The following is a 25,828-nucleotide window of genomic DNA, read 5'->3' on the forward strand; positions in this document are numbered from 1 at the left end:
CCCCATTGTTAGTATGTTGTCTGTAACTTATATTTAAAGAGATTGTAAACACTAAATGGGTGAAAAACCAATGGTATAATATATTAAAGTAACCCCAGTGAAAACAACAAAAGCGAGTGGAAACCACTCCTAACCATGGAGACAGGGAACCAACCACCTAGAGCAAGGATACCAATCCCAGAAAAAGGATAACAAAGCAGGGTATACGTATTAAAATATAAGTCTTTATTAGTGGTAGTAATACATATAAATAAAAGTGCACATGTTGGATAATATAATTAAAATAAAATCTTTGAAGAAAGTAGCCAATATAGGCATGCGGTGTACCAATAGGAAATTAGGAATCTTATATAGTACCTATATGTATGTCTCCAGGGAAGGATAAAAAAGAGTAAAATCGTGAAACATTAAAAAAATGATAAGGAAATACCCATAATAGGGTTAAAAAGGAGAAAAACCAGTGAAAAATATAAAGTGCCAAATGTGCAAGGTGCAATTGTGCAACATAGGCTGGTGTAAATCACTCACACATCTATCAAGTGTATTGCACACAAAAAAAGGGGAAGGAGACCAGGATAAAAAATGGAGGACATATACCTTATGGTGTCACCGTATCCAACAAAGCGCACCCCTGGTATCCTTGCTCTAGGTGGTTGGTTCCCTGTCTCCATGGTTAGGAGTGGTTTCCACTCGCTTTTGTTGTTTTCACTGGGGTTACCTTAATATATTATACCATTGGTTTTTCACCCATTTAGTGTTTACAATCTCTATGTTGCACAATTGCACCTTGCACATTTGGCACTTTATATTTTTCACTGGTTTTTCTCCTTTTTAACCCTATTATGGGTATTTCCTTATCATTTTTTTAATGTTTCACGATTTTACTCTTTTTTATCCTTCCCTGGAGACATACATATAGGTACTATATAAGATTCCTAATTTCCTATTGGTACACCGCATGCCTATATTGGCTACTTTCTTCAAAGATTTTATTTTAATTATATTATCCAACATGTGCACTTTTATTTATATGTATTACTACCACTAATAAAGACTTATATTTTAATACGTATACCCTGCTTTGTTATCCTTTTTCTGGGATTGGTATCCTTGCTCTAGGTGGTTGGTTCCCTGTCTGTAACTTATATTTGTATTTTTCATGTAACCTTTTCTCATGTACAGCACCATGGAACCAATGGTGCTCTAAAAATAAATAATAATAATCTATGAGGTACCTGGATGTAAATGTTTATTTGTGATACTTAGGGCTTGTTTCCACATGCGAGAATCACGTCCGTGTCTCGCAAGCTCTGGCGCCGGCACTCAGGAGCGGAGCTGTGCGGCTCCATGTGTTCCTATGCGGCCGCACGCTCTGCTCCGGAGTGCAGACACCAGAGCTTAGTTTCTACATGCGAGACACGGACGTGATTCTCGCATGTGGAAACAAGCCCTAATTCTCATCAGTACTGTGGTTCCTAAAAGGGAGCACTGCATGTGCTGTGAGAATTCAGAAGCCTGCAGTCACATAGAATACCTGTAGACTTTCATCTCAAATCTGGACAAGCCCTTAAATTAGAAAATGAAGCACTGTAGCCAATTATAACAGCGTGTAATATACTGTCTGTCAGGATTCAGCTCTGCAGGTTCCATTAGTCATCACATGGAAGCTATTTTCATACTTAGGGTCACGTGACAACCAGCTTCTCTTCCTGCGTCTCTCGGTTTTGCACTGAGCATTGAGAGAATTAGGAAGAGCAGCTCATCAGCACGAGACTAAGGCCGGGGTCACACTTGTGAGTTCAATTCGAGAAACTCGCACGAGTCTCTTGCATCAAATCCTGGCACTGCTGCCGTGTAGTGTCGGGACTTGATGCGCGAGTTTCTCGCATTGAACTCACAAGTGTGACCCCGGCCTAAGTATGCAAATCGGTTATGTGCCGGAGGACGGGGAGTGGCACCAAAACCTCGGGTGCCGGAAAACCTACGTACACCTCTGCAGAAAAACATCAGCTCATGGAGCAAGAAGTAATCCCTTACCCTACGTTCACATTTGCGGTGTGCGCCGCAGCGTCGGGCGCCGCAGCGTCGCCGCATGCGTCATGCGCCCCTATATTTAACATGGGGGCGCATGGACATGCGTCGCACTTGCGTTTTGCGCCGCATGCGTCCCTGCGGCGCCCGAGTCTGGGCGCAGAGGACGCAGCAAGTTGCATTTTTGCTGCGTCAAAAATCAATGAAAAAAAGGACGCATGCGGCGCAAAACGCAGCGTTGTGCATGCGTTTTGCTGCGTTTGGTTTGCGTTGTGCGTTGCGGCGCCGACGCTGCGGCGCATAACGCAAATGTGAACGTAGCCTTAAATAGCCCCATCAACCAAAAATGTAAAACATTACGGGTCTTGGAAAATGGTGACACGGGTTATTTTTATTTTTACAAATGTACAATTTTTTTTACCACTTAAATGAAAAAAAACTGTACATGTTGGGTATCTGCGTACTCGCACTGATGTGGAGAATCATAATAGCAGGTCAGTTTCACCATATAGTGAACATGGTAAATAAAAAACAAGCAAAAATAACTATAAAGGAATTGCACTTTTTTCCCTCCTGCTTTCCAGGGCTGCACATAATAAATTGAATGGTGTCATTCAAAAATAGAACTCGTCCCACAACAAAGAAGCCGTCACACTGGTATGGGGACAGAAAAATTCAAAAAAGTATGACTCTGGGAAGAAGGGAAGGAAAAAACAGAAAGACGGAAATTGGCGGCGTGAAGGGGTTAAGTAGCGATGTATCCCAACCATGACCATTCCAGAACAAAACCGTGCAGGGCTTCGGTTCCGGATTTTACCGCAAGTGATGACGCTCATCGACGATATGGTGGGATTTCACACTACCCTCCCATTATTTGTGGTAATATACTTGCTGTGTGTAATCCAGACTTTGGTAAAACACATGTAACAATGAAATAACAATGAACACCTTGTTCATTGTTATTTCATTGTTCTGAACATATAGTTCATAAATGTTACAGACAGTATATTGCAGCATGTTCACATTAACTTCTACGTGAATTAACCATGGGGCTTATTTCCACATGCGAGACATACGTCCGTGTCTTGCAGGTTAAAACCCTCTTCTGGCGCTGGCACTTGGGAGCGGAGCGTGCAGCCGCACAGCAACACATGGAGCTGCACGCTCCGCTCCCAAGTGCCGGCGCCAGAAGACGGTTTCAGGCTATGTGCACACTTTGCGGGGTCCTCTGCGGGTTCTCCCGCAGCGGATTTGATAAATCTGCAGGGCAAAACCGCTGCGGTTATCCCTGCAGATTTATCACGGTTTGTCTTGCGGTTTCCGCTGCGGGTTTACTCCTATACTATTGATGCTGCATATGCAGCAATATGCAGCATCAATAGTAATGTTAAAAATAAAAAAAATGGTTATACTCACCCTCTGACGTCCCGATCTCCTTGGTGCTGCACGCGGCGGTCCGGTTCCAAAGATGTTGTGCGAGAAGGACCTTTGTGGCGTAACGGTCATGTGACCGCGACGTCATCGCAGGCCCTGCTCGCACAGCAACCCTGAGACCGGACGGCCGTGTGCAGCGCTGAGAGGTGAGTATATCATTATTTTTTTATTTTATTTCTTTTTTTTTTACACAAATATGGTTCCCAGGGCCTGGAGGAGTTTCCTCCACCCCGGGTACCATCTGCACATTATCCGCTTACTTCCCGCATCGTGGGCACAGCCCCATGCGGGAAGTAAGCGGATCAAGTATGTGCACACGCTGCGGATCCGCAGCAGATTTGACGCTGCAGATCCGCAGCAGTTTTCCCAAAGTTTACAGTACCATGTAAACCTATGGGAAAAAAACCGCTGTGCACATGCTGCGCGGAAACGCAGCGGATTATTTTCCGCAGCATGTCAATTCTTTCTGCGGATTCCGCAGCGGTTTTCAACATGCACCAATAGGAAAGTGCAGTTGAAAACCTGCAGAGGAATCCGCAGAAGAAACCGCGATAAAATCTGCAGTGAAAACCGCAGTGGTTTTGCACTGCGGATTTTCCAAATCCGCTGCGGAAAAATCCGCAGCAGAATCCGCAACGTGTGCACATACCCCAATGCTTTCCTATGTGTGCAGAATCGCCACGATTCTGCACAAAGAAGTGACATGCTGCGGAATGTAAACCGATGCGTTTCTGCGCGGTTTTTCCCGCAGCATGTGCACAGCGGATTGCAGTTTCCATAGGTTTACATGTAACTGTAAACGCAATGGAAACTGCTGCGGACCCACAGCTGCAGAAACGCTGCGGTTCCGCGGTAAAAACCGCTACGTGTGCACATAGCCTCAACCTGCGAGACACGGACGTATGTCTCGCATGTGGAAATGAGCCCTTACGCGAACTCTCCTTGCTGCATTAAGTTTGACTCCCTTTTCTTTCCGTCCTGCAGCCTCTGCTCGCTCTCCGCCGCTGTTTCCGTCAACAAGCAGTCTCTGGGATCCAAGCTCTTCTAGAGATTCTATTGGTTCAGCTATTTTAGCAGTCCGCTCTGATTGGTGCACTGTGCTGCCAGTCCAGCCAAGCTTGTAGGCGGGGATAGGCTGTGGCGCGGGTGGCCACATACAAAAGATGGTGTCCTGAAGCAGGTAATGATGGACAATGTTTCCCCGCAGGCATTTGGAGCCCACGCTGTGCGCCGTGGGGCCATGGACGGAGGGGGAGCTGCTGTACATCCCTGTCCAATGTATATGCTCTTCAGTATTGTTATGAAGCAGTGGCGCCTCCTGCGTGTCCACAGACGGCCGTGTGTAACTGGTCGCCAGTGGGCTGCACGGCTTCACCTTCGGGCCACTCTTGGTGTCTGTGTTTGTTGCATTGGGCAGGACTGGTGTCTGCAGACGCTGGTGCCGGCAGTGTGTCCTGCAGTGGGGGGGAGGAGCTGGTGGTACACGTGGTGAGGCTGTGCAGCCTGCTGGGGTGTGCTGCTGCATTCACAGCTGTGTGTACTGTGCACGTATACACTATGGGGTGTGCTGCTTCATTCACAGCTGTGTGTACTGTGCACGTATACACTATGGGGTGTGCTGCTGCATTCACAGCTGTGCGTACTGTGCACGTGTACACTATGGGGTGTGCTGCTGCATTCACAGCTGTGTGTACTGTGCACGTGTACACTATGGGGTGTGCTGCTGCATTCACAGCTGTGTGTGCCGTGCACGTGTACACTATGGGGTGTGCTGCTGCATTCACAGCTGTGTGGGCCGTGCACGTGTACACTATGGGGTGTGCTGCTGCATTCACAGCTGTGTGGGCCGTGCACGTGTACACTATGGGGTGTGCTGCTGCATTCACAGCTGTGTGGGCCGTGCACGTGTACACTATGGGGTGTGCTGCTGCATTCACAGCTGTGTGGGCCGTGCACGTGTACACTATGGGGTGTGCTGCTGCATTCACAGCTGTGTGGGCCGTGCACGTGTACACTATGGGGTGTGCTGCTGCATTCACAGCTGTGTGGGCCGTGCACGTGTACACTATGGGGTGTGCTGCTGCATTCACAGCTGTGTGGGCCGTGCACGTGTACACTACCACTACTCTTGCTACACAGTCCAGTGCACACACCTGGCTCCAGTGTCACTGTATGGCCCCTGCTCAGCACTTGGGATCTGCTCCAATCATTTATTGCTTCTGTCTCTTATTCTAGCTTTTTTTTTTCTGTGCAGGTTTCATCACAATTGGTGCACAGTGTTCACATGCTGCAATTTCACGGATATATATTATATAACAGCTGTACATTGTTCGTTCATCTTGTATATAAATACTCACTACTGTGTGAGTTTAAAGGCCCCGTCTCACATAGCGAGATCGCTAGCGAGATCGCTGCTGAGTCACAAGTTTTGTGACGCAACAGCGACCTCCATAGCGATCTCGCTATGTGTGACACGTACCAGCGATCAGGCCCCTGCTGCGAGATCGCTGGTCGTGTCAGAATGGCCTGGACCTTTTTTTGGTCGTTGAGGCCCCGCTGACATCGCTGAATCGGTGTGTGTGACACCGATCCAGCGATGTCTTCACTGGTAACCAGGGTAAACATCGGGTTACTAAGCGCAGGGCCGCGCTTAGTAACCCGATGTTTACCCTGGTTACCAAAAAAAACAAACACTACATACTCGCCTTTCGGTGTCCCTTGCCGTCTGCTTCCTGCTCTCACTGACTCCCGGCCGTACAGTGAGAAGTGAGAGCGCAGCAGTGACGTCACCGCTGCGCTCTGCTCTCAGTGTACGGCGGCTCAGTCAGACCAGGAAGCAGACGGCAAGGGACCTGGACACCGAAAGGCGAGTATGTAGTGTTTGTTTTTTTTGGTAACCAGGGTAAACATCGGGTTACTAAGCGCGGCCCTGCGCTTAGTAAAGGTACCTTCACACGAAACGACATAACGATATCGCTAGCAATCCGTGACGTTGCAGCGTCCTCGCTAGCGATATCGTTTCGTTTGACACGCAGCAGCGATCAGGATCCTGCTGTGATGTCGCTGGTCGCTGAATAAAGTCCAGAACTTTATTTGGTCGTCCGATCGCTGTGTATCGTTGTGTTTGAAAGCAAAAGCAACGATACCAGCGATATTTTACACTGGTAACCAGGGTAAACATCGGGTTACTAAGCGCAGGGCCGCGCTTAGTTACCCGATGTTTACCCTGGTTACTAGCGTAAAATGTAAAAAAAACAAACAGCACATACTCACATTGCGTCCCCTGCAGTCTGCTTCCTCCTCTGACTCAGCGCCGCAAAGTGAAAGTGAAAGCAGCACAGCGGTGACGTCACCGCTCTGCTCTCACTGTACGGCGCTCAGTCAGTCAGGAAGTGGACGCAGGGGGACGTGAATGTAAGTATGTGCTGTTTGTTTTTTTTAGATTTTACGCTGGTAACCAGGGTAAACATCGGGTTACTAAGCGCGGCCCTGCGCTTAGTTACCCGATGTTTACCCTGGTTACCAGGGGACCTCGGCATCGTTGATCGCTGGAGAGCGGTCTGTGTGACAGCTCTCCAGCGACCAAACAGCGACGCTGCAGCGATCGACATCGTTGTCGCTATCGCTGCAGCGTCGCTTCGTGTGAAGGTACCTTAACCCGATGTTTACCCTGGTTACCCGGGTGCTGCAGGGGGACTTCGGCATCGTTGAAGACAGTTTCAACGATGCCGAAGTCGTTCCCCTGATCGTTGGTCGCTGGGGAGAGCGGTCTGTGTGACAGCTCCCCAGCGACCACACAGCGACTTACCAACGATCACGGCCAGGTCATATCGCTGGTCGTGATCGTTGGTAAATCGCTTAGTGAGACGGGGCCTTTAGTCTTAATCGGTGATGAGCGAATGTGGTTGGAGATGGTGTTATCTGAGCATGCTCTGGTGCTTACTGAGCGACTTCAGCACACTGCTGAATATGCTGCATGTCTCGTGGCTGTTAGCTGCAACCAATGTGAAGATTGCCTAACAGGCCATCCCTGCATGTGTTTCAGGTGTCTAACAACCGTGAGACGTACAGCCGTGACAACTCTTAACATATTTGAGCATGACGAAGCCACTCGGTTAGCACACAAGCGTACTCTCATAATGATGTTCAAGTGTTTTTTATTTTTTTATTTTTTTTTCTTTACCTTAAGGGGTTGCTCCCTTAATTAGTAGACCTTGGACTAAAACAAACCTGTCAGCAGGATTGTGCACCGTAACCTACAGTGTCAGGTCAGCGCCGTTATACTGATTAAAATACCTGGGTAATGAAATCTGTCTTGTGGTTATGTAATCTTTATTTTCAGTTTTGAGTTAATGATATGCCCGTGCTCTAGGACGGCCTGTGGGGGTCTTCATGTGGTGCTCTTAAATATTCATCTGTATGGGCTTAAATGACAGGTCACTAGATCTTCAGTGATCTGCCTCCTATTTTAAATACTGCGCTTGAGCAGTTAAAATTGTGGTCTTAACAAACATAAAAAAATTCTAATGACCGCAAAAATGCCATTGGCTGCACAGTAGCATCTATTGACAAGTGCTGTCCATCGATTAATCGGCACAAGCCAATGAAGAGCATCACAGATGAATGCTGCTGTACTGGAGCCATTTTGTTTGAGGGAAAAAATGGCTCCAGAAAAAATGGCAGCATTTTGCTGTAGGTAATATATAATTTTTTTTTTATTTTTTTTTAAATGTGTGAAGACCACAATATTAACTGGTCAAGCGCAGTATAAATCATAAGAGGCAGGTGACAGAAGGTTCAGTGACCTGTCATTTAAGCCCACAAAGACGACAATAAGCCAAAGCACCCCCACAGGCCGCCCAAAGCTCAAGAATTTCATTAACTGAAAACATGATTAAACAATCACCCAGGTATCTTTTTAATCAGTATAACGGCGCTGACCTGACACTGTCTGTAGGTTACTGTGCACAATCCTGCTGACGGGTTCCCTTTAAAATAAGTTCCATAATTGGATGTTCCAAAATGCTCCTCTGCTGGGATAATACTAATATACGGTATGTGCCCCTACTGTGTTATGGCTGTAGGTTCATACCAAATCTCCTGGATGGGGGAGGAAGCCCCTCCCAATCCAGTTGAAGAACTTATTCTTAGATGTGCCATATATACTTGAGTATAAGCTGAGAATTTCAGCCTTTTTTTTTTATCGCAGCAACAGCATATGGGGCAAATGCCTGTATGGGGCCATGTGCAGCATTGAGGCAAATATCTCTATGGAGCATCTTATGGGGCCATAATCAGCATTTGTGGAGCATTATATGGGACAAATGTGTCTATGGAGCATCTTATGGAGCCATTAACCTTTTGTGCAGCATTATATGGGGCATATTTTAATATGGAGCATCTTATGGGGCCCATCATGAACAGTATGGAGCATTATATGGGGCTCCTGATTCAATATGGATATTCAAAAACGCTTAATCTACTGATATCTCAATTTTACTTTTATTGGTATCTATTTTTATTTTTGATATTTACCGGTAGCTGCTGCATTTTCCACCCTAGACTTATACTCGAGTCATTAGTTTTCCCAGTTTTTTTTTTTTTTTTTTTGTGGCAAAATAGGGGGTTGGCTTATACTCGAGTATATACGGTACTTTGTGGGACAACCCTCTTTTAGTGAATATGGCATAAATAAAGGGGGTATATGTATATTATATCCTTTTACTTCTGGTGCTTTCTCCCTTTGGCAGTTGGTGGTGCTTCTGAAAGTGTACATTGTACAGCAGCATGCATTGACTCGTGTCTGTTTTAGCAGTACGGATACCTTTTTAGATAACATTGTAAGGTGAAAAGATACTTCTTTAATGGTTTACACTTTTTTTTTTTTTTTTTCCCTTTTTATTCCAGTTTTACCACCTCCAGTTTTACATAATCCCTATTTACCAGTCGTCATGAATTTCGATGGGCTAGACCCAGCTTTGGCAGAGTACCCGCCTGCCTTACATGCTCCCTTGGATCCAGTTCTTGATCCGCACTTGAACCCTGGTCTTCTGCAGCCTGTAGAGTTAAACCATGAGCGTGTTGGTCTGGAAGGGATCCCCGTCCCAGAGACTGTGCGGATCATGGAAGGGATGTACTCAGAGCTGCACACGACTGTCTCGGAGGTTGGCGTGCCTGTGTCAGCTGTCCACTTTGATGTTCAAGAAGAGATGCTCTGGGTTGGAAACCATGGAGTAAGTAATGTCTACTAAATCAGTTTATTAAGCAGAAAACTACCAATATCAAATGGCCAATTTTGTAAAGGCAAAGTGCAGACCTACTACTTGCCACATTTACAATTTACAATTCCCCCCCCCCCCCCCCCCATTAAAGTATTGCTTGGCACATACTATTAGGCATGAAGGCACAGGGCTAAATCGATCAGGTTGTCTCAGTTATAATCAGCTGTGTATTCTGCCCTCCTTGTGTAGGGTCATGCCACATCCTTCTTCAGTCCAGCCCTCGAGAGATATTCATCTTTTCAAGTTCATGGTAGCAATGATATCCGACAGATCCAAAGTGTGGACACTGGCGTTCTTTTCCTCACAAAAAACAACTTGAAATGCATGACGCGTGGTGGACTTGCCATCTTTGACTACCTGTGAGTTCTTGGCTGTTTCATTTAAAAGGATAACTGTACCAATATTTTCAGAGATTAATAATGGGTTCTTCAGCTATTCTTTATTGCCATACTTATCAGTACTTGCGTACAGTATTAACTTATTGATCCTCATTCTGGCTTCTAGGATGGATGAGAGTATAGATAACCACAGTCTCTTGCTCACAGACGACAACAACACTCTACTCATGGGAGGTATGCAGAACCATGTCATTCAGATGGATCTGAACACTGTGCAGGAAACACAAAAGGTAATGGACTTGCCTTTTAAATTACCTTTCATGTGAACCCAAACATGCTTCACCCTATTGCTCATCTTCCGGGATTCAGTAAGCTACAACTGTGAAACCTATGGTAGTTTGTGACTGGTGGACATGGAAGCCTTGGGGGAAGCTCCATGTAAGGCCGGTTTCACATTTGCGGTTGTGTCTGCAGCGTTTCTTCCGCAAATCTCCGCATGCGTTGTGTATTCCTATATTTAACATTAGGGACACAGGTTTCTGCGATCGGTTGCGTTTTGACGACGCATGCGTCGTTTTGTCTGTGGTTTGGCGCGGTAAACGCAACATGTAGTAATTTTAGAGGTGTCAATTTGCCGCCTAGAAACGTATGTGATTGTTAGAGCTAGGAATGCAGCAAAAAAACGCATTACTATCTATGGGAACGCATGTGTACACATGTCTTTGCGTACACATGCGTTTGATGCGCTTGCGTACTTCGGACTGCGCATGCCCATTAAAGACACACCCTCCTGGAAATATCAAACGCATGCGCAAACGCTTTTTTTTTTTTTTTTAACTATCATGCGTGAGCTGATGCGGAGAAAACGCTGAGTTAACAGACTTTTGCATGCGTTAGCAGTTGCGGATGATATGCTGCGGACTTAACCGCAAATATGAAAGTAGCCTAAGATGGTAATGCAGTTGGCTTCTCTAGTTTATGCCCCAGTCCCTACTGGGAAAATGGCTGCATATGAGGGCTCCTACAGGAATTAAACTTGGTTCTTAAATTGGGCCGTTGCAGTTTCACATACTTTGCTGCAACATCAGTAATATTACATAAAGCTTTGACAATTTGAACTTTTCTGCAACCCAAGTCTGTTCTAAAAATTTTATCACTTTTGTCTTTCTCGCTCCGTTTTTGCCCATCTGACAAAGTTGGCAAAACTGAGCTGTGGCGATGTTCATTGTGGCAAAGTGCACACCAGTCTTCTGATGCTCCTGAATTCTGAAGATGCCTTTTTTTTTTTTTTTTTTTTTGTATGGGTCAGTAACATCTGACTCCAGCACATCTCCGTATCAAGACTGGCATGAACAGCACCAGTCTTAATGAATTGTCTCCTGTTCTTTAGGCTGTAGAATATCTAATTGCAAGCAGTAGTAATACAGTTAAAGGGGTTCTCCTACTAGATCTAGCCACTGGATAAGGCGATAAATGTGTGACGAAAGGTTGGGGTATAATTACTAAACTTTGATTACTTGTTTACCCTCTTAGTATACTGTTGAAGTACCTGGTATTACAGTGATGCGACAATCAAACCGTTTCTTTTTCTGTGGACATACATCTGGAAAGGTATGTTATATATTGCTCTAACTTATAAATCTATTAATTTGATCTAAACTACACCCTGTTGTAAAATATTCTGCCTGGTGCATGTGCCAGAATTGTAAATTTTCTTACAGACCTTCATAATTTTCAGTGGATAGAAAGCATATTCCCAGAATTTCAAGTTTATCCATATTCCTATTGTCGTATTTTAAATTTGCTAACAAATTGACAACCAGCCTTGATAAAGCAGGGAGCTGGTATTCTCAGCTACCCTGTAAATGCTTGCCTATTAGATGTGCAAATTCTGGCATTTTTCCCCTGTGGTGTTGTCACCTTTGTATTGTCCAGTGACATCAAGACCACAGACTGGTAATGGATAGAAGTCTCTAAGACTCTTATCTATTACTAATCCTATAGTTAATCATACTAATTACTATTACTAATCATATAGTATTGTAAGTAAACACACAGCAAGTATAAAGTCTACTTGAAATCAAAACAAAACACATTTACTTTTTATTTAAAAAATTTACAGTTGGTGAGTATAGGGCCCATTCCATTGAAGCCCTCATCTCCTGAAATAAAAACAAACAAACAATATCACTCACCTGTCCATAGTTCTGTCCCGCATCATACTCATTTATCTCCAGACACTGGTTTTCAACCTGGGCAGTGCTAAGATGCAGCTCTCCATTCTGAGAACTATTGAGGAATGAGCTGCTGGGAGTGCAGCAGTGGTGACCTCATCAAGATTACTGCGTGTCAGTGAGGCTGCATTCCCAGCAAGACTGAACTGCAGTAACTTCAACACCCTGCCGAAAAGTCAGCGCGTTCATCGCAGATCATCGTGAGAAATTTCTCAGTGCTGAGGTCACAGCCGTTCAGCCCGGTTGGGAACGCAGCTTGTGACTCGCAGTAACCTCAATGAGGTCACTGTTGCTGTGCTCAGAGCAGCTCACTCCTCATTGGTTCAGTCTGGACGGCCACATCTTGATACCGTCCAGTTTTAAAACTATTTATCCCCAGACCTGGATTATGGTGTGGCAGTGACTGGTGAGGGATATTTTTATTACAGGAGATGAGGGCTTCAATGGAATGAGCATTGGGTGAGTATAACTGTTTGGTTTTTAAATTTAAAAAAAGGAAAAGTGTTTCAAATAAGACTTTATCCCCTTCATGACCTTGGGATTTTCCGTGTTCGTTTTTTGCTCCCCTCCTTCCCAGAGCCATAATTTTTTTTTTTTTTTTTTTTTTTTTTCCCTTGTTAATATGGCCATGTGAGGGCTTATTTTTTTGGGGGATGAGTTGTACTTTTGAACGACATCATTGGTTTTACCATGTCGTGTACTAGGAATTTTTTTCCTGATTTCAAGTGTGGTGAAATTGCAAAAAAATAGTGCAATCCCACACTTTTTTTGCTTGGCTTTTTTGCTAGGATCATTTAAATGCTAAAACTGACCTGCAATTATGATTCTCCAGGTCAGTACGAGTTCATAGACACCTAACATGTCTAGGTTATTTTTTTTTTTTTTTTTTTTTTATCTAAGTGGCTAAAAAAAAGCGCCATTTTCCGATACCTGTAGCGTCTCCATTTTTCATGATCTGGGGGTCGGGTGAGGGCTTATTTCTCTAGTAGCCTTCCACGACAGCCACCAGGAGGTTGTCTCCATACCCTAATGGGGGACAGGAAGCACGAGAGGTTAAAAGCCCCTCTCATTAGCCAGTGTCTTTCCTGTCCCCCATGGGGCATGGAGAGGTTTCTGATGCGCTGCAGCGGCGGCTCTGAGCAGTGTACCTGTATTTCTATTCTGCCGGGCACTAATGGTCGGGTCCCTCGGGGCTTCCTCCTGCGCTGTGCCTCCCGTCTCCCCTGGATTCTGGGACCGCGTTCCCGGTCCTCCTGCGTCCTCTTGCGGGGACAAAGCTGGCCGGTGAGCCCATCCCGGAGGCCTCCCTGAGCTCTCCGGCGTCTCCCCCTCCTGACGCACGCTGTTCGGCGACCCGGAAGTCAGGTGATCCTCCACTTCCGGGTCGGCGCTCCAGCACAGGAGCGACAGACCAGCGCTATGGATCACCGAACGGCGTGTGAGGCACGCTGCATCCTCGCACGCCTGCCTGGGGAGGGGCGGCGAATTGCCTCGCGCTGGTGCAGGCTTATTTTCTATATAGGCTGCGAAGACGTCTCAGGTAAGCCTGCTGTAAGCATGGATTCGTCTTGCCCTGCAGCTGCAGAGCCCAGCGCTCCTCAAGCCCTAGTAAGTGTGGCAGAGATGGGTCCCATTCTAAGGTACTGCCTTATACACCTTCTTACACCGCTTCCTCTCTCTTTGCAGGCAGTCAAGTCTGGCCCTAAAAACATTACCAAACGCAAATGTGCTACCTGTAATGTGAAAATGCCACTAGATTGGGAGAAAAAGTTGTGCCAACCTTGTACGGATAAAATTGTCCGGGCGGAACATCCTTCATTAATTGAGGAAATCCGCTCCTTGGTTAGGCAGGAGGTTCAGACCTCTCTGGCCACGCTCGCCCACCTCCACCGCCGCCACCATCCTCACCTGGTCCATCTCTCCCCAAAAAGAGAAAAATCCAGGAGTATTCTGAGTCAGTCTGAGGGATCTTATACGTCCTCTTCTGTCAAATGGGAGGATGTGTTACCCCATAAATCTTCGGAAATTAGGAAATATCTTTTTTCCTCTGAATACATTGAGGAATTGGTATCTGCAGTGAGGAACACCATGGGGCTAAAAGAGGTGTCAGTTCCTCAGTCTATACAGGACGAACTTTTCGGTATACATACTGAAAAACAACCTGGGTTTCCCGTCCATAAAAGCATAATAGACATGATTAATAATGAATGGGAATTGCCGGAGAAGCGTCTGACTACTCCTCCAGACTTTAAACATCGGTTTCCTCTTGATGAGGACGCAATAAAATGGAACATCCCAAAAATTGATGTTCAGGTGGCTAGAGTGGCTAAAAAAACGGCTTTGCCGTTCGAGGATTCCTCCCAGTTAAAGGACCCCTTAGATAGAAAGATTGAGAGCCTTCTCAAAAAATCCTGGGAGACGTCTACCTCAGCCCTCAGATTCAACATTGCATCCACCTGTGTGGCCCGCTCCCTCTTCCGCTGGATAGAAGAGCTAGAAAACCACATCTCTCAGGGTACTCCGAGAGAAGAAGTTCTGGACTCCCTGCCTATTTTACACAGAGCGACTGGGTTCCTCGCAGACGCCTCACTGGAATCTATCCGGGTGGCAGCCAGGTCCTTGGTCCAGACAAATTCAGCCAGAAGAGCTCTCTGGTTAAAAATGTGGAGCGGAGACGTCACTTCCAAATAAAACTATGTTCCATTCCCTTTAAGGGTGACTATGTGTTTGGGCCCTCATTAGACAACATCTTAGAGAAAGCCACAGACAGAAAGAAAACTCTTCCTGAACAGAGGCCTCCCAGGAAGCGTCTTTTTCGAGCCTCCCAGTCCCAGCCCTCCCAGGGAAAAGGGAAAGGAAAAACCGGGAGGTGGAGTTATGCTAAGGGGAAGCCTAAAAACATCCTTATTCCCCAGCAAACTCAACAAGAAAAACAATGACTCCGATCCGGTGGGGGGGAGGCTTTCGAACTTCGCTCACAGTTGGCAGAATATCTCCAACAGTCCCTGGGTGGTCAGTGTTATACAACAGGGGCTTCTGATAGAGTTCGATGCACCTCCCCCCAGGATCGTAAGAGTCACCTCCCCGTCATCTCGGGAGACCCAGAAGCTGATGGCTGGAATTCAGGACTTGCTAGACTCGAGAGCTATCTCCCCGGTCCCTGTGAACGAGCAAGGGAAAAGGGCACTTATTCCCGTATCTTCATGATAAAAAAAAAAAAGCCTTCCGGGCAATCTCGGATTATAATAAATCTGAAAGCTCTCAACAAATATATCTTACCGCAAGTTCAAGATGGAGTCAGTAAAAACAGCCATCCCTCTAATAGCTCCTCAATCATATATGGCAGCAATAGACCTCAAGGATGCCTATTTCCATATTCCAATGCATCCTCACCACAGCAAATACCTAATATTTGCAGTTCAATTCAATCAAAAAATCTTACATTTCCAATACAATGTTCTCCCGTTCGGGATCTCCTCAGCCCCAAGGGTGTTTTCCAGAGTCATGGCGGAAGCAGTAGCCCATATCAGGAGCCAAGACACCGCTATAGTGCCGTACTTGGACGACCTTCTATTAATTGGTCCGTCCGCCGAAATTCTCAGAGAATTTCCAAAACTCTGAACATTTTACAGGATTTGGGTTGGATACCAAATCTAAAAAAGTCTCAACTGTCACCATCAAAGGTGAGGAAATTCCTCGGGGTCCTCTTGGATTCAGAGAATGAGAAATCTTTCCTACCAGAGGAACACCGAATAAACCTGATTTCCAAAGTCTCAGACCTCAAAAAACAACGTTCTCCCACTCTACGGGCTGCAATGTCTCTCCTGGGGTCAATGACGGCCTGTATACAATCAGTCCAGTGGGCTCAAAGCCACTCAAGAGTACTGCAGGCACACATCTTAGGAAACTGGAACGGAAATCCAAATTCCCTGAACAGAATATACACTCCTGGGAAGGTAAAGGTCTCGTTAACCTGGTGGGTGATCCAATCAAACCTGCTAAAAGGAGTAGACTGGGTACAAGATCCTCTGATCACGGTGACAACGGATGCCAGTCAAAAAGGTTGGGGAGCAGTTGTCTCGCAGATCCCATTCCAGGGTCACTGGAATCAAAGAGAAAGTTCCAGTTCCTCCAACTCCAGAGAATTGATGGCAGTGGAGAGGGCCCTCCTGGCGGCCAGCAGTCTCATTATAGGTCAACATGTCAGAATTTATTCGGACAATATGACGACTGTTGCGCATCTAAAACACCAGGGAAGTCCAAAGTTCAACCAGTTGAGAGCAATATCAAACAGAATATTTTGCTGGGCAGAGAAACATCTCCTCACTATCAGCAATACACCTCAGAGGGTCAGTGAACGTTCATGCAGATCTCCTAAGTCGTCACGACTTGCATCCGGGAGAATGGAGCCTGAAGGCGGACATTTTCAGAATGTTGACCCACAGATGGGGACTTCCCGATATAGACCTTCTAGCGTCAAGTCAGAATGCACAGGTCGAGAACTACTTCTCCCTGAACCCCAAGGACAGGTCTCAAGGAGTAGACGCCTTCGCTCACGCATGGAGGTTTCATCTAGCGTATGCATTCCCTCCAATACCGTTACTGGCGAAGACCCTCCGGAAGATCCGGGACGATCAGGTCCAAACTATCCTAGTAGCGCCGACATGGCCGAAAAGAAGCTGGTACCACCTCATAAAAGAACTGAAGGTGGATGGTCCAGTTTTTCTTCAAGCAGAAGATCTTCTCCGCCAAGGCCCCTTTTATCATCCAGAACCACAAAGGTTCAATCTGGCAGCCTGGCTATTGAAGCCCAGGTACTAAGGGCTAAAGGCCTTTCACAGTCGGTAATCTCTACCCTACAGAAGTCTAGAAAACCTATTACCAACGCCATATATGGAAGAATTTGGAATAGATTCTCCTCGTGGTGTCATCCTCATAATCCTGACCCTTTCCATCCTAATATCTCACAGATATTAGATTTTTTGCAAAAAGGTTTAGAGTTGGGGCAGAAGCCAAGTACCTTGAAAGTTCAAGTGTCAGCCTTGAGCTCTGTCTTCGATCAAGACCTTGCAAGTCATCGTTGGATAAAGAGGTTTATGGTCGCAGCATCAAGGCATTGTCCAAGAAAACAAATTTTTGTACCATCATGGGACTTAGAACTATGTTTAAAGGGCCTTACGGCTCCTCCATTTGAGCCATTATCTTGTTCCTCGAAACTTCTCTCCTGCAAAACGGCCTTCTTGGTTGCAATTTCTACTGCAAGACGAGTGGGAGAAATACAAGCCCTTTCAGTCAGAGAGCCTCATCTTACCATAAGAGATGACAACATCGTGTTCTGACCTGATCCATGTTTTCTCCCGAAGGTAGTGTCAGAGTTTCATCGATCACAGGATATAGTCCTCCCATCGTTCTGTCACAATCCTTCAAATCCGGAAGAACACAGATTTCATACTCTGGATGTACGACATATAGTGTTGTACTATTTAGAACATACTAAATCGTTCAGGATTGGCAAAAATCTCTTCGTTCATCTTTCTGGCAGAAACAAGGGCAAGAAGGTAGCGACGAGTACCATCGCCAACTGGATAAAAGCCATTACTGAAGCATACCTAACCCAGAATATTGCTATTCCTGCGGGCCTAAAAGCTCATTCCACCAGATCTACGTCTGTCTCTTGGGCTGAAAGGGCTGGTGATTCAACAGAGCAGATTTGCAGGGCAGCAACATGGTCTTCTTTGCACACTTTTACTAAGCATTACAGATTGGACTTCTGGTCCAACCGGTATCTTGCCTTTGGCCGAAAGGTTCTTCAGGCTGTGGTCCCTCCCTAAATACAGAATTGGTTGGCATTCCTCCTGGTGGCTGTCGTGGAAGGCTACTAGAGAAAATAGAATTATTCTTACCGTTAATTCGGTTTCTAGGAGCCTTCCACGACAGCATTAATTCCCTCCCGATGTTCTTGGATAATTTTCTGAGAACCTAAAAGGTAACCGGTGCTGTGGGTTCAGTTGTAAGTCACTGGTTAATGGGAGGTGGGAGGGGCTTTTAACCTCTCGTGCTTCCTGTCCCCCATTAGGGTATGGAGACAACCTTCTGGTGGCTGTCGTGGAAGGCTCCTAGAAACCGAATTAACGGTAAGAATAATTCTTTTTTGCGTGCCGGGCTGGTGTTTTTAATGATACCATTTCGGTGAAGATACGTTCTTTTGATCGCCCGTTATTGCATTTTAATGCAATGTCGCGGCGACCAAAAAAACATAATTCTGGCGTCTCGAGTTTTTTTTTCTCGCTGCGCCGTTTAGCGATCAGGTTAATCTTTTTATTGATTGGGTGATTCTGAACGTGGCTATACCAAATGTGTAGGTTTTTTTTTTTGTTTTTTTTATTGATTTATTTTGAATGGGGCGAAGGGGGGTGATTTAAAAAAAAAAAAAAAAAAGAGCCGGCATCAGTAACTATAGAGGTCTTAAGGACCTCTATGGTTACTCTGCAGAAGCATCGCTGACCCCCGATCATGTGACGGGTCGGCGATGCGCTCATTTCCAGCCGCCCGGAAGCGCCGGTTAAATGCCGCTGTCTGCGTTTGACAGCAGCATTTAACTAGTTAATAGCGGCGGGTGAATCGCGATTTCACACACTGCTATTGCGGGCACATGTCAGCTGTTCAAAACAGCTGACATGTCCTGGCTTTGATGCGGGCTCACCGCCGGAGCCCTGCATCAAAGCGTGGTATCGGACCTCGGACGTACTATCCCGTACAAGGTCAGAAAGAGGTTATACTTGCTGTGTGTTTATTTACAATACAATTAGGATTAGTAATGATGGGAGCCCTATAAACACCTCCATTACTTATCTGTGAGCTTGATGTCACTGGACAATACAAAGGTAACATCAAACCCACAGGGCAAGTGGGAATAGCTGGGTAAAGTTCCAGAATTGGCACATCTAATAGATGCGATTTTTCTGGGAGGCTGCAGGCTGAGAATACTGCTGCTTTAGCAAGACTGGCTGTGAAAAAGAAATGGGTGGCATCCCACGCAGTTAGTTTTAAATAAATTAACACATGTGGACCACTTTATTCTTGATAACCATGCCTTGCTGAAGCTGAGAGTTGTCTGTTTTGCCTGGCTGGTTATCAAACATACAGGGAAACCCAATTTTTTTTTTTTTTTTTTTTTTATTTATGTGCAGGTGGCGGCTGAATACTCACATTCCCATCAGCCGCCTGCCCTCGCTGTTACTAGTTGAATACAACTCCCAATGCTATTCCCTGCTAGCGATGATCACAGAAGAGATTAGCGGTCTTCATCACCTAGTGCCGTAACAGCGCAAACAGTACTGCTGATTACCAGGTGCCAGTACATGTGGGACTGATGCAGCACACGTATTGCACAGACACTGGTATTTCCGGTATCTGAGATACCAGGACGTGTGAAAGAGCCCTAAGACTGAGTAATGCTGTCTTACGGATGCACTATCAACAAGGCTAAGAATTTATTTCTCCTTTGCCTCATTGGAGGGACACAAGATCATACGTTCAGGAGCCCTCCGCCCCTACTGAACCCAGTGTACCTAGTCCCCCTGAGTGGGCTTCATCGCAGTCCATGGCTTCACTAGCCAAAGCAATAATCTCTCAAATATCCCTCCATGGGTCAGGGCACTCATCTGCCTGTTTTGGCAGGTTCCTCTACCCTCCCTCCCAGGCCTTCTCACAAATTGGCATCCTTGGGCTCCTTTTCCCATTCCCCCTCACCCAGGGTTTGCAGTGACCAGGACACGGAGTCCAATTTTGACTTGCCCCTTGATCTGGATTATCAGGCGACAGTGGACAGTCTCATTGAGGCCATCAACCAGACCTTTAAAGGTTTACAAGGACTCTAATTTGGTCCTGGAGCACACGGATGCCGAGGTTCAAGAAGGCCTGGGAGATGTGCTATGGGCCCGTTTCTTAGATACCTGAGGAGTTTTTCACTGAGAACAGCCCCTGCTGGCCGATGGTTCCCGTGGAGAGACTCTTGCTTTGGCTAGTGAAGCCATGGACTGCGACAGTGACGAAACCCACTCAGGGACTAGGTACACTGGGTTCGATAGCAGCTGAGGGCTCCTGAATGCATGATCCTGTGTCCCCCAGTGAGTTGCTCAGAGAAAAGGATTTTACGGTGAGTACATAAATCCCTGTCTTAAAATAACACTTGACTGCTCATAACTGACTGCTAAAAATGAGGTGTAGGGTGTTGTGAAATCTCTTTAGCAATATGCGTCTGTAAAGCATTTTGTCAATTACCCTGATCTGCTTTTTAACAATCCACTTGTTTACCCTGCAGCTTTCATTACGAGATCTACGCACATTTAAAGTTGAGCACGAGTTTGATGCGTACTCTGATAGTTTATCTGACTTTGATGTCCATGGAAATCTTGTGGTGACATGTGGATTCTCCAGTCGCATGAACGTTCTCGCTTGTGACCGATTCCTGAAGGTGTATGACTTGCGTATGATGCGGGCGATTACTCCTCTTCAGGTTCACGTTGATCCCCTCTTTCTACGCTTCATCCCTACATACACTTCCCGGCTAGCTATTATTTCCCAGCGCGGTAAGCTCATAATGTTCTGTGGGGCTTCTCTCCCCCCCCCTGCCCCTCTTCTCTTAAAGGTACTGCTTTTTATCTTAACATCCCTTCTCCCCCCCCCCCCCCCCCCCCCAAAAAAAAAAATGTTGTCAAAGTGGTTTGCTCCCTTAATGTTGTGGGTTCTCAAAGATTTCATCAGTGGGGGAAAAAAACCTCCTCCCACCACAGGGTGTTATATTTGTTCGATCTATGTTCCATTGTGTCTGAAAACTGAGTTATTGCCTACAAAGAAAAACAAAAAACTTAACATACAGGAAACACAACTCGGGTGCTGTGGTTCTCCGAAGTTGTAAGGTTTCCAGTATCAGGGAATCTGATCCCTTCTCCCTCAGTGTCTTCTGGTTGTGGAAATCAAACTTGCCAATAAATAACATTTCTTACACCCATTATCAGTAAATTATTGTAAAATCGTATACGGATATTGACTGTGCAGATTCATGATGTTATAGTAACCATTTTCCCCCTCTTACAGGTCAGTGCCAGTTCTGCGAACCCACTGGTCTGGCTAGTCCTGCGGACATATTCCATGTCGGCACTGTGAGCCAGCTTATGTCTTTTGATGTGTCTGCTAGCAAACAAGTTTTGGCATTCGGAGACTCTGATGGCTGTGTGCACCTATGGGCAGACACTCCAGAAGCAACGTTTAACACATACTCTCGTGACTCTGAGTTTGCATTGCCCTGCTTGGTGGACAATTTGCCACATTTGGACTGGAATCAGGATCTCATGCCGCTTTCTCTTATCCCTGTGCCTCTAATAAATGAAGCCTTGCTCTCTGATTGGCCATCTGCAAACTCCACACCAGCTCCTCGGTACTTCAGCATATTTAAAAAAAATAATTTTTTTTTTTTTTTTTTTTGAATGTAGTCTGTCTGGTTATCAGCCACAGAATTGTTTTTCTGAAAACATTTGACACTGTACAACGGAGTCATTAGAATATGCCATAAATGTACAAAATGGGAATACCCCCTTCTAAGGTCACTATGGGGGGGTGTAATATAACTAGCTGTAAATGGGGACCATGCCTTAGGAAATCCAGTTTATTTGGATAGTGGTGACATATTTCACAATTCTTGTCTTTTACTTTTCTAACAAGTTAAATATTTCTAGCAATTGTGTATGTTAAAGCTTAGTTGTTGGACACTTTGTAAATGTTAACAGGCTGAAAATGAGATCCTCTCTTCATTGTTCATGTTGTATCATCTCCTCAGTCTGTACTCACAAGCTCCTCTTCCTTCAGTCATGCTCCTCCTGTAGATCAAGAAATACTCCGCACCATGAAACAAGTTGGATTTATTGGCTACTCTCCCAATCCTAGGACAAGGCTCAGAAATCAGGTCTGTATTTAAGACTCATCATGGGGACATTTTGGTGAATTTAGTGACCTTCACCATTGCAGACTATATAGTTATAGTTTTCTCACTTTCTTGATTTTTTTTTTTTTTTTTTTTTTTCTTAAATATATTCACTACAAATAACTTCTGATCAGTGGGCATCTGCTTCCCAAGAACCCCATTGTTTGGACAGACCACTGCTCTGAAGTGCACGCACACAGTAGTGTACAGGCTCAGTGGTAAGTCTCTGGCTCTGCCCGACATGAGTGGGAAGCAAGCTGTCGGACCCAGCCAGACTCCCCATATAGTAGCCAGAGAGGATATTGGGATCTGCCTTCCCAACTGATGTATACCCAACACTGAACAATTGCTGTGATCCAGTAATTGAGAGCACAAACAGCACTCACCCCCCCCCCCCCCCCCATCCACTTGACCCAGTGGGTGTAGGGGCAGGGAGCAAGAGCTGCTGGGTTTTAGGCTAAATTTCCATTGTAATTGAGGCTCTTCAGAGAAGCACTCTAGTTAAGTGTCTGGTAACTTCTTAAAACATTGTTTTAGTATGCATTATTTTAACGTCTTTGGGACAGCTTGCAAAGATCCGTAATGTTGCACATGTTGCCTCTTAGGTGCCGTATCAGTTGGAAAATGATTTTGACAACTTTAGCCAAGTTCCAGAATCTCCAATAGGAAGAGAGGAAGAACCTCATCTCTATATGGTGCTCAAAAAGTATAGGAAGGTTGTGTAGATTCTTTTACTATATTGTTTGTCATCTGAATGTCCTTAAAAAAAAAAAAAAAAAAAAAAAAAAATTTACAGACAAGTGCGTGGATTTTTCTTATTTTTTTTATGTATGCATTGTGCTGTAAGTTGCCCTTTGTGACAAAGGTGTGAAGCTAATTCTCTAAACTTTCATAGGTTACCATAAAATATTCTAAGCTTGGTTTAGAAGATTTTGACTTTAAGCACTACAATAAAACCTTATTTGCTGGCCTGGAACCTCATATTCCTAACGCCTACTGCAACAGCATGATCCAGGTGAGGAGGGGGCTTGTACTGTGTGGGTGGTGGTAAATGACCAGCCAAATTATGGTGAAGCGAACAAAGAACAATTATGTCTGACATAGAGACTGTGGCTTGATACATTAATAATATATTAGTCACTCTAAGCCAGGAAATCTGACTAACCTCAGGTGTTCTTTAGTGTGACAAATGGCACACGTTCAGTAAGTGACTGGTGCAGGAGGTGTGTGTGTGTGTGTGTGTGTGTTTTTTTTTTTTTTTTTTTTTTCCAAATTTGATTCTGTGACTTGTCTGATCGCTTGGGCAATGCCAGAGTGCTGCTGTAGATGGGGAAGGATCAGCGTCTGAACACCAGCAACAGGCCAGCTTGTATAGGAGTACAGACCATCCACACCCTGCAATTGCATTGGCACAGATTGTCAATTAAAGCCATTCGCCTCATGGGCTGTCAATGTGCACAGCTGCATATGGTGCTCCATTCAACTTGTTGCTGTTGGAGGTAGATGATGGCAGCATTATAGATCATCTGCAGGCTCTCCTCCTAAACCCACATCACAGGGAGCCGATGCATGATGTAGTAATACATTATAAGTGACTTGAAATCTGTTCTCTCATTTCTTTATTTTTATTTTCTACGTAGGTTATGTACCTCTTGGAACCAGTAAGATGTCTTGTCCAAAACCACCTCTGTCAAAAGGAGTTCTGCTTGAGTTGTGAGCTTGGCTTTCTTTTCCACATGTTGGATTTGTCACGTGGAGACCCTTGCCAAGTAAGACTGTTACTACGCAGATGGATTTAGTTGCCTATTTTGTTGAATTTCCTTGGAAGTAGTCAGAAGGATTTAAACATTAAATCCATTTTCTCATGTCCTACAGCCATTACCCAATCCTAAAATCTTGCTGTTGAACTGACTTTTTTCCTGCCCCCCACCTACCACCCTTGTATAATAACTTCTGTATAGGTCAAAATTCTCCAATAAATTCAAGTGTTCTCACCAGACAGGTTCCTAACCACAATTGTGTACAGAAAATATTAAACAAGTCAGTATCTGATTTTAATCGGTAAATGAATAATGCATTCAGTAACTCTTGGCAGGTGCTGAAATCTTAATCATAGAGCTCTATGAACTCCCCAGTTCAATTATTCTGGCTGTCATTACAAAAATCTTCCTGCTGCTGTTTACTAGGCCACAGCCTGTGCTGACACCATAAAAGATCAGTGCTGTCTTGAGCAATTTAAAAAAAAAAAAAAAAAACCCTGTCAGCATGATTTTGTAAAGACATTGCTGCAATGATACCTTTTTATGAAGAAATCTGCTTTGTTCTTTAATCACTATTGCCATTTTCTGCCAATTAGATTTTGGTGCACTGGGACTGTACAAGGGGTCTTCTCCTCCCTGTCTGATTCCCAGCCCCTCTGCTCTGATGGAGTGGTGGTTAATCACAGAACACTATGCCAAGCAATTAGTCTTTGCTCCATTATTTGCCACATTTGATCCTTGATCATAGCTGTGGTATATTGTTAGAATGATGCTAACCATGCCTGCTACACTGCAAGTGTAGATATAGACGTTGCAGAACTGTTGTGCCAATTGACAAACTTTCTTGCATTTGCCAAACTTTGACCTGTTTTGTAGACGCATAAGTCATTGATATTTGTGTTTTTTTTTTTTTTTGTTTTTTTACTCTGTCGCCTCATTGGGGGACACAGGACCATGGGTGTTATGCTGCTGTCCACTAGGAGGCGACACTATGCATAATCTGAAAAAGATTAACTGTGGCTCCTCCTGTGCAGTATACACCCCTGGACGGCATCAGCCTTCTCCAGTTTTTGCTTAGTGTCGCAAAGGAGGCACACCTAAAGATTTTTACTCCGTTTCCCGTTTTCCGACGGGATTACAGATGAAGAAAAGAGGGTCTCCTGTGAGACTCCCGGCATGGCTCCTTCCTCGGCCCCCTATTATGGGGTGCCCAGTTGAAGTTGAGATGGCTATTCCCCATGCTGCTCCTTCCCCAACCTCTCGGGTGTTGGTTCGAAGTCGAGACCCCCCTCCTTCCCCAATTCCTTTTGGTTTCTGGGTTGAGGTCGAGGCGAGGATAAAGGCCCCTGAAGGTGTGTGACAAAAGCACCCTCCCTATCCCCCTCTGGGGGTATTAGGTTGAGACACCTCAGGTAAGGCCTGTACAGGCAGCATCCTACAGCTCCCAGCAATGGGCCAGCACACTGCGCCTGCATCCAGGGACCCCAGCCCAGCTGCGGGCTCCTGTTGGGGCCGGGGGGAGTGCAGGCAGGCATGGCACATACAGACACAGGGTTCCCTGCGTCCCTGTCTCTGCGGCAGCACCAGCTCTATACTGCCTCAGGGGGACCCCAGCCGGGCTCCCCCTTCCGGGCTCCCCCTTCCGCTTATAGCCCCACCGCCATCCTGCCTTCAAATCCGGAGGGGTCCGGTTCAGATCCGACCCCCTCCCGGACTTTCGCGCCGGCCTGGAGCCCTTCTGGGCCTCAGGCATCTAATTTAGGCCCCG

General features: G+C 45.6%; 1 protein-coding gene across 2 annotated transcripts in view; it reads left to right on the top strand.

Annotated features, from left to right (window-relative positions):
• Positions 1–4,516: 4,516 nt before the first annotated feature.
• The window catches only part of PAN2 (poly(A) specific ribonuclease subunit PAN2), a 67,108-nt gene continuing 45,796 nt past the window's right edge, over positions 4,517–25,828 (top strand). Inside the window, exons 1-11 of one of the 2 annotated variants that reach the window (XM_077297582.1) lie at positions 4,517–4,645; positions 9,373–9,698; positions 9,936–10,105; positions 10,251–10,374; positions 11,618–11,695; positions 20,642–20,909; positions 21,418–21,757; positions 22,186–22,282; positions 22,906–23,016; positions 23,196–23,315; positions 23,941–24,069. In XM_077297582.1, the coding sequence (XP_077153697.1) occupies positions 9,417–9,698; positions 9,936–10,105; positions 10,251–10,374; positions 11,618–11,695; positions 20,642–20,909; positions 21,418–21,757; positions 22,186–22,282; positions 22,906–23,016; positions 23,196–23,315; positions 23,941–24,069 (1,719 nt within the window). In that variant the 5' untranslated portion in view covers positions 4,517–4,645; positions 9,373–9,416. The other variant, XM_077297581.1, reaches the window with a different exon arrangement.

The sequence above is a fragment of the Ranitomeya variabilis genome, chromosome 3, assembly GCF_051348905.1.
Source record: "Ranitomeya variabilis isolate aRanVar5 chromosome 3, aRanVar5.hap1, whole genome shotgun sequence".
Classification (NCBI taxonomy): domain Eukaryota; kingdom Metazoa; phylum Chordata; class Amphibia; order Anura; family Dendrobatidae; genus Ranitomeya; species Ranitomeya variabilis.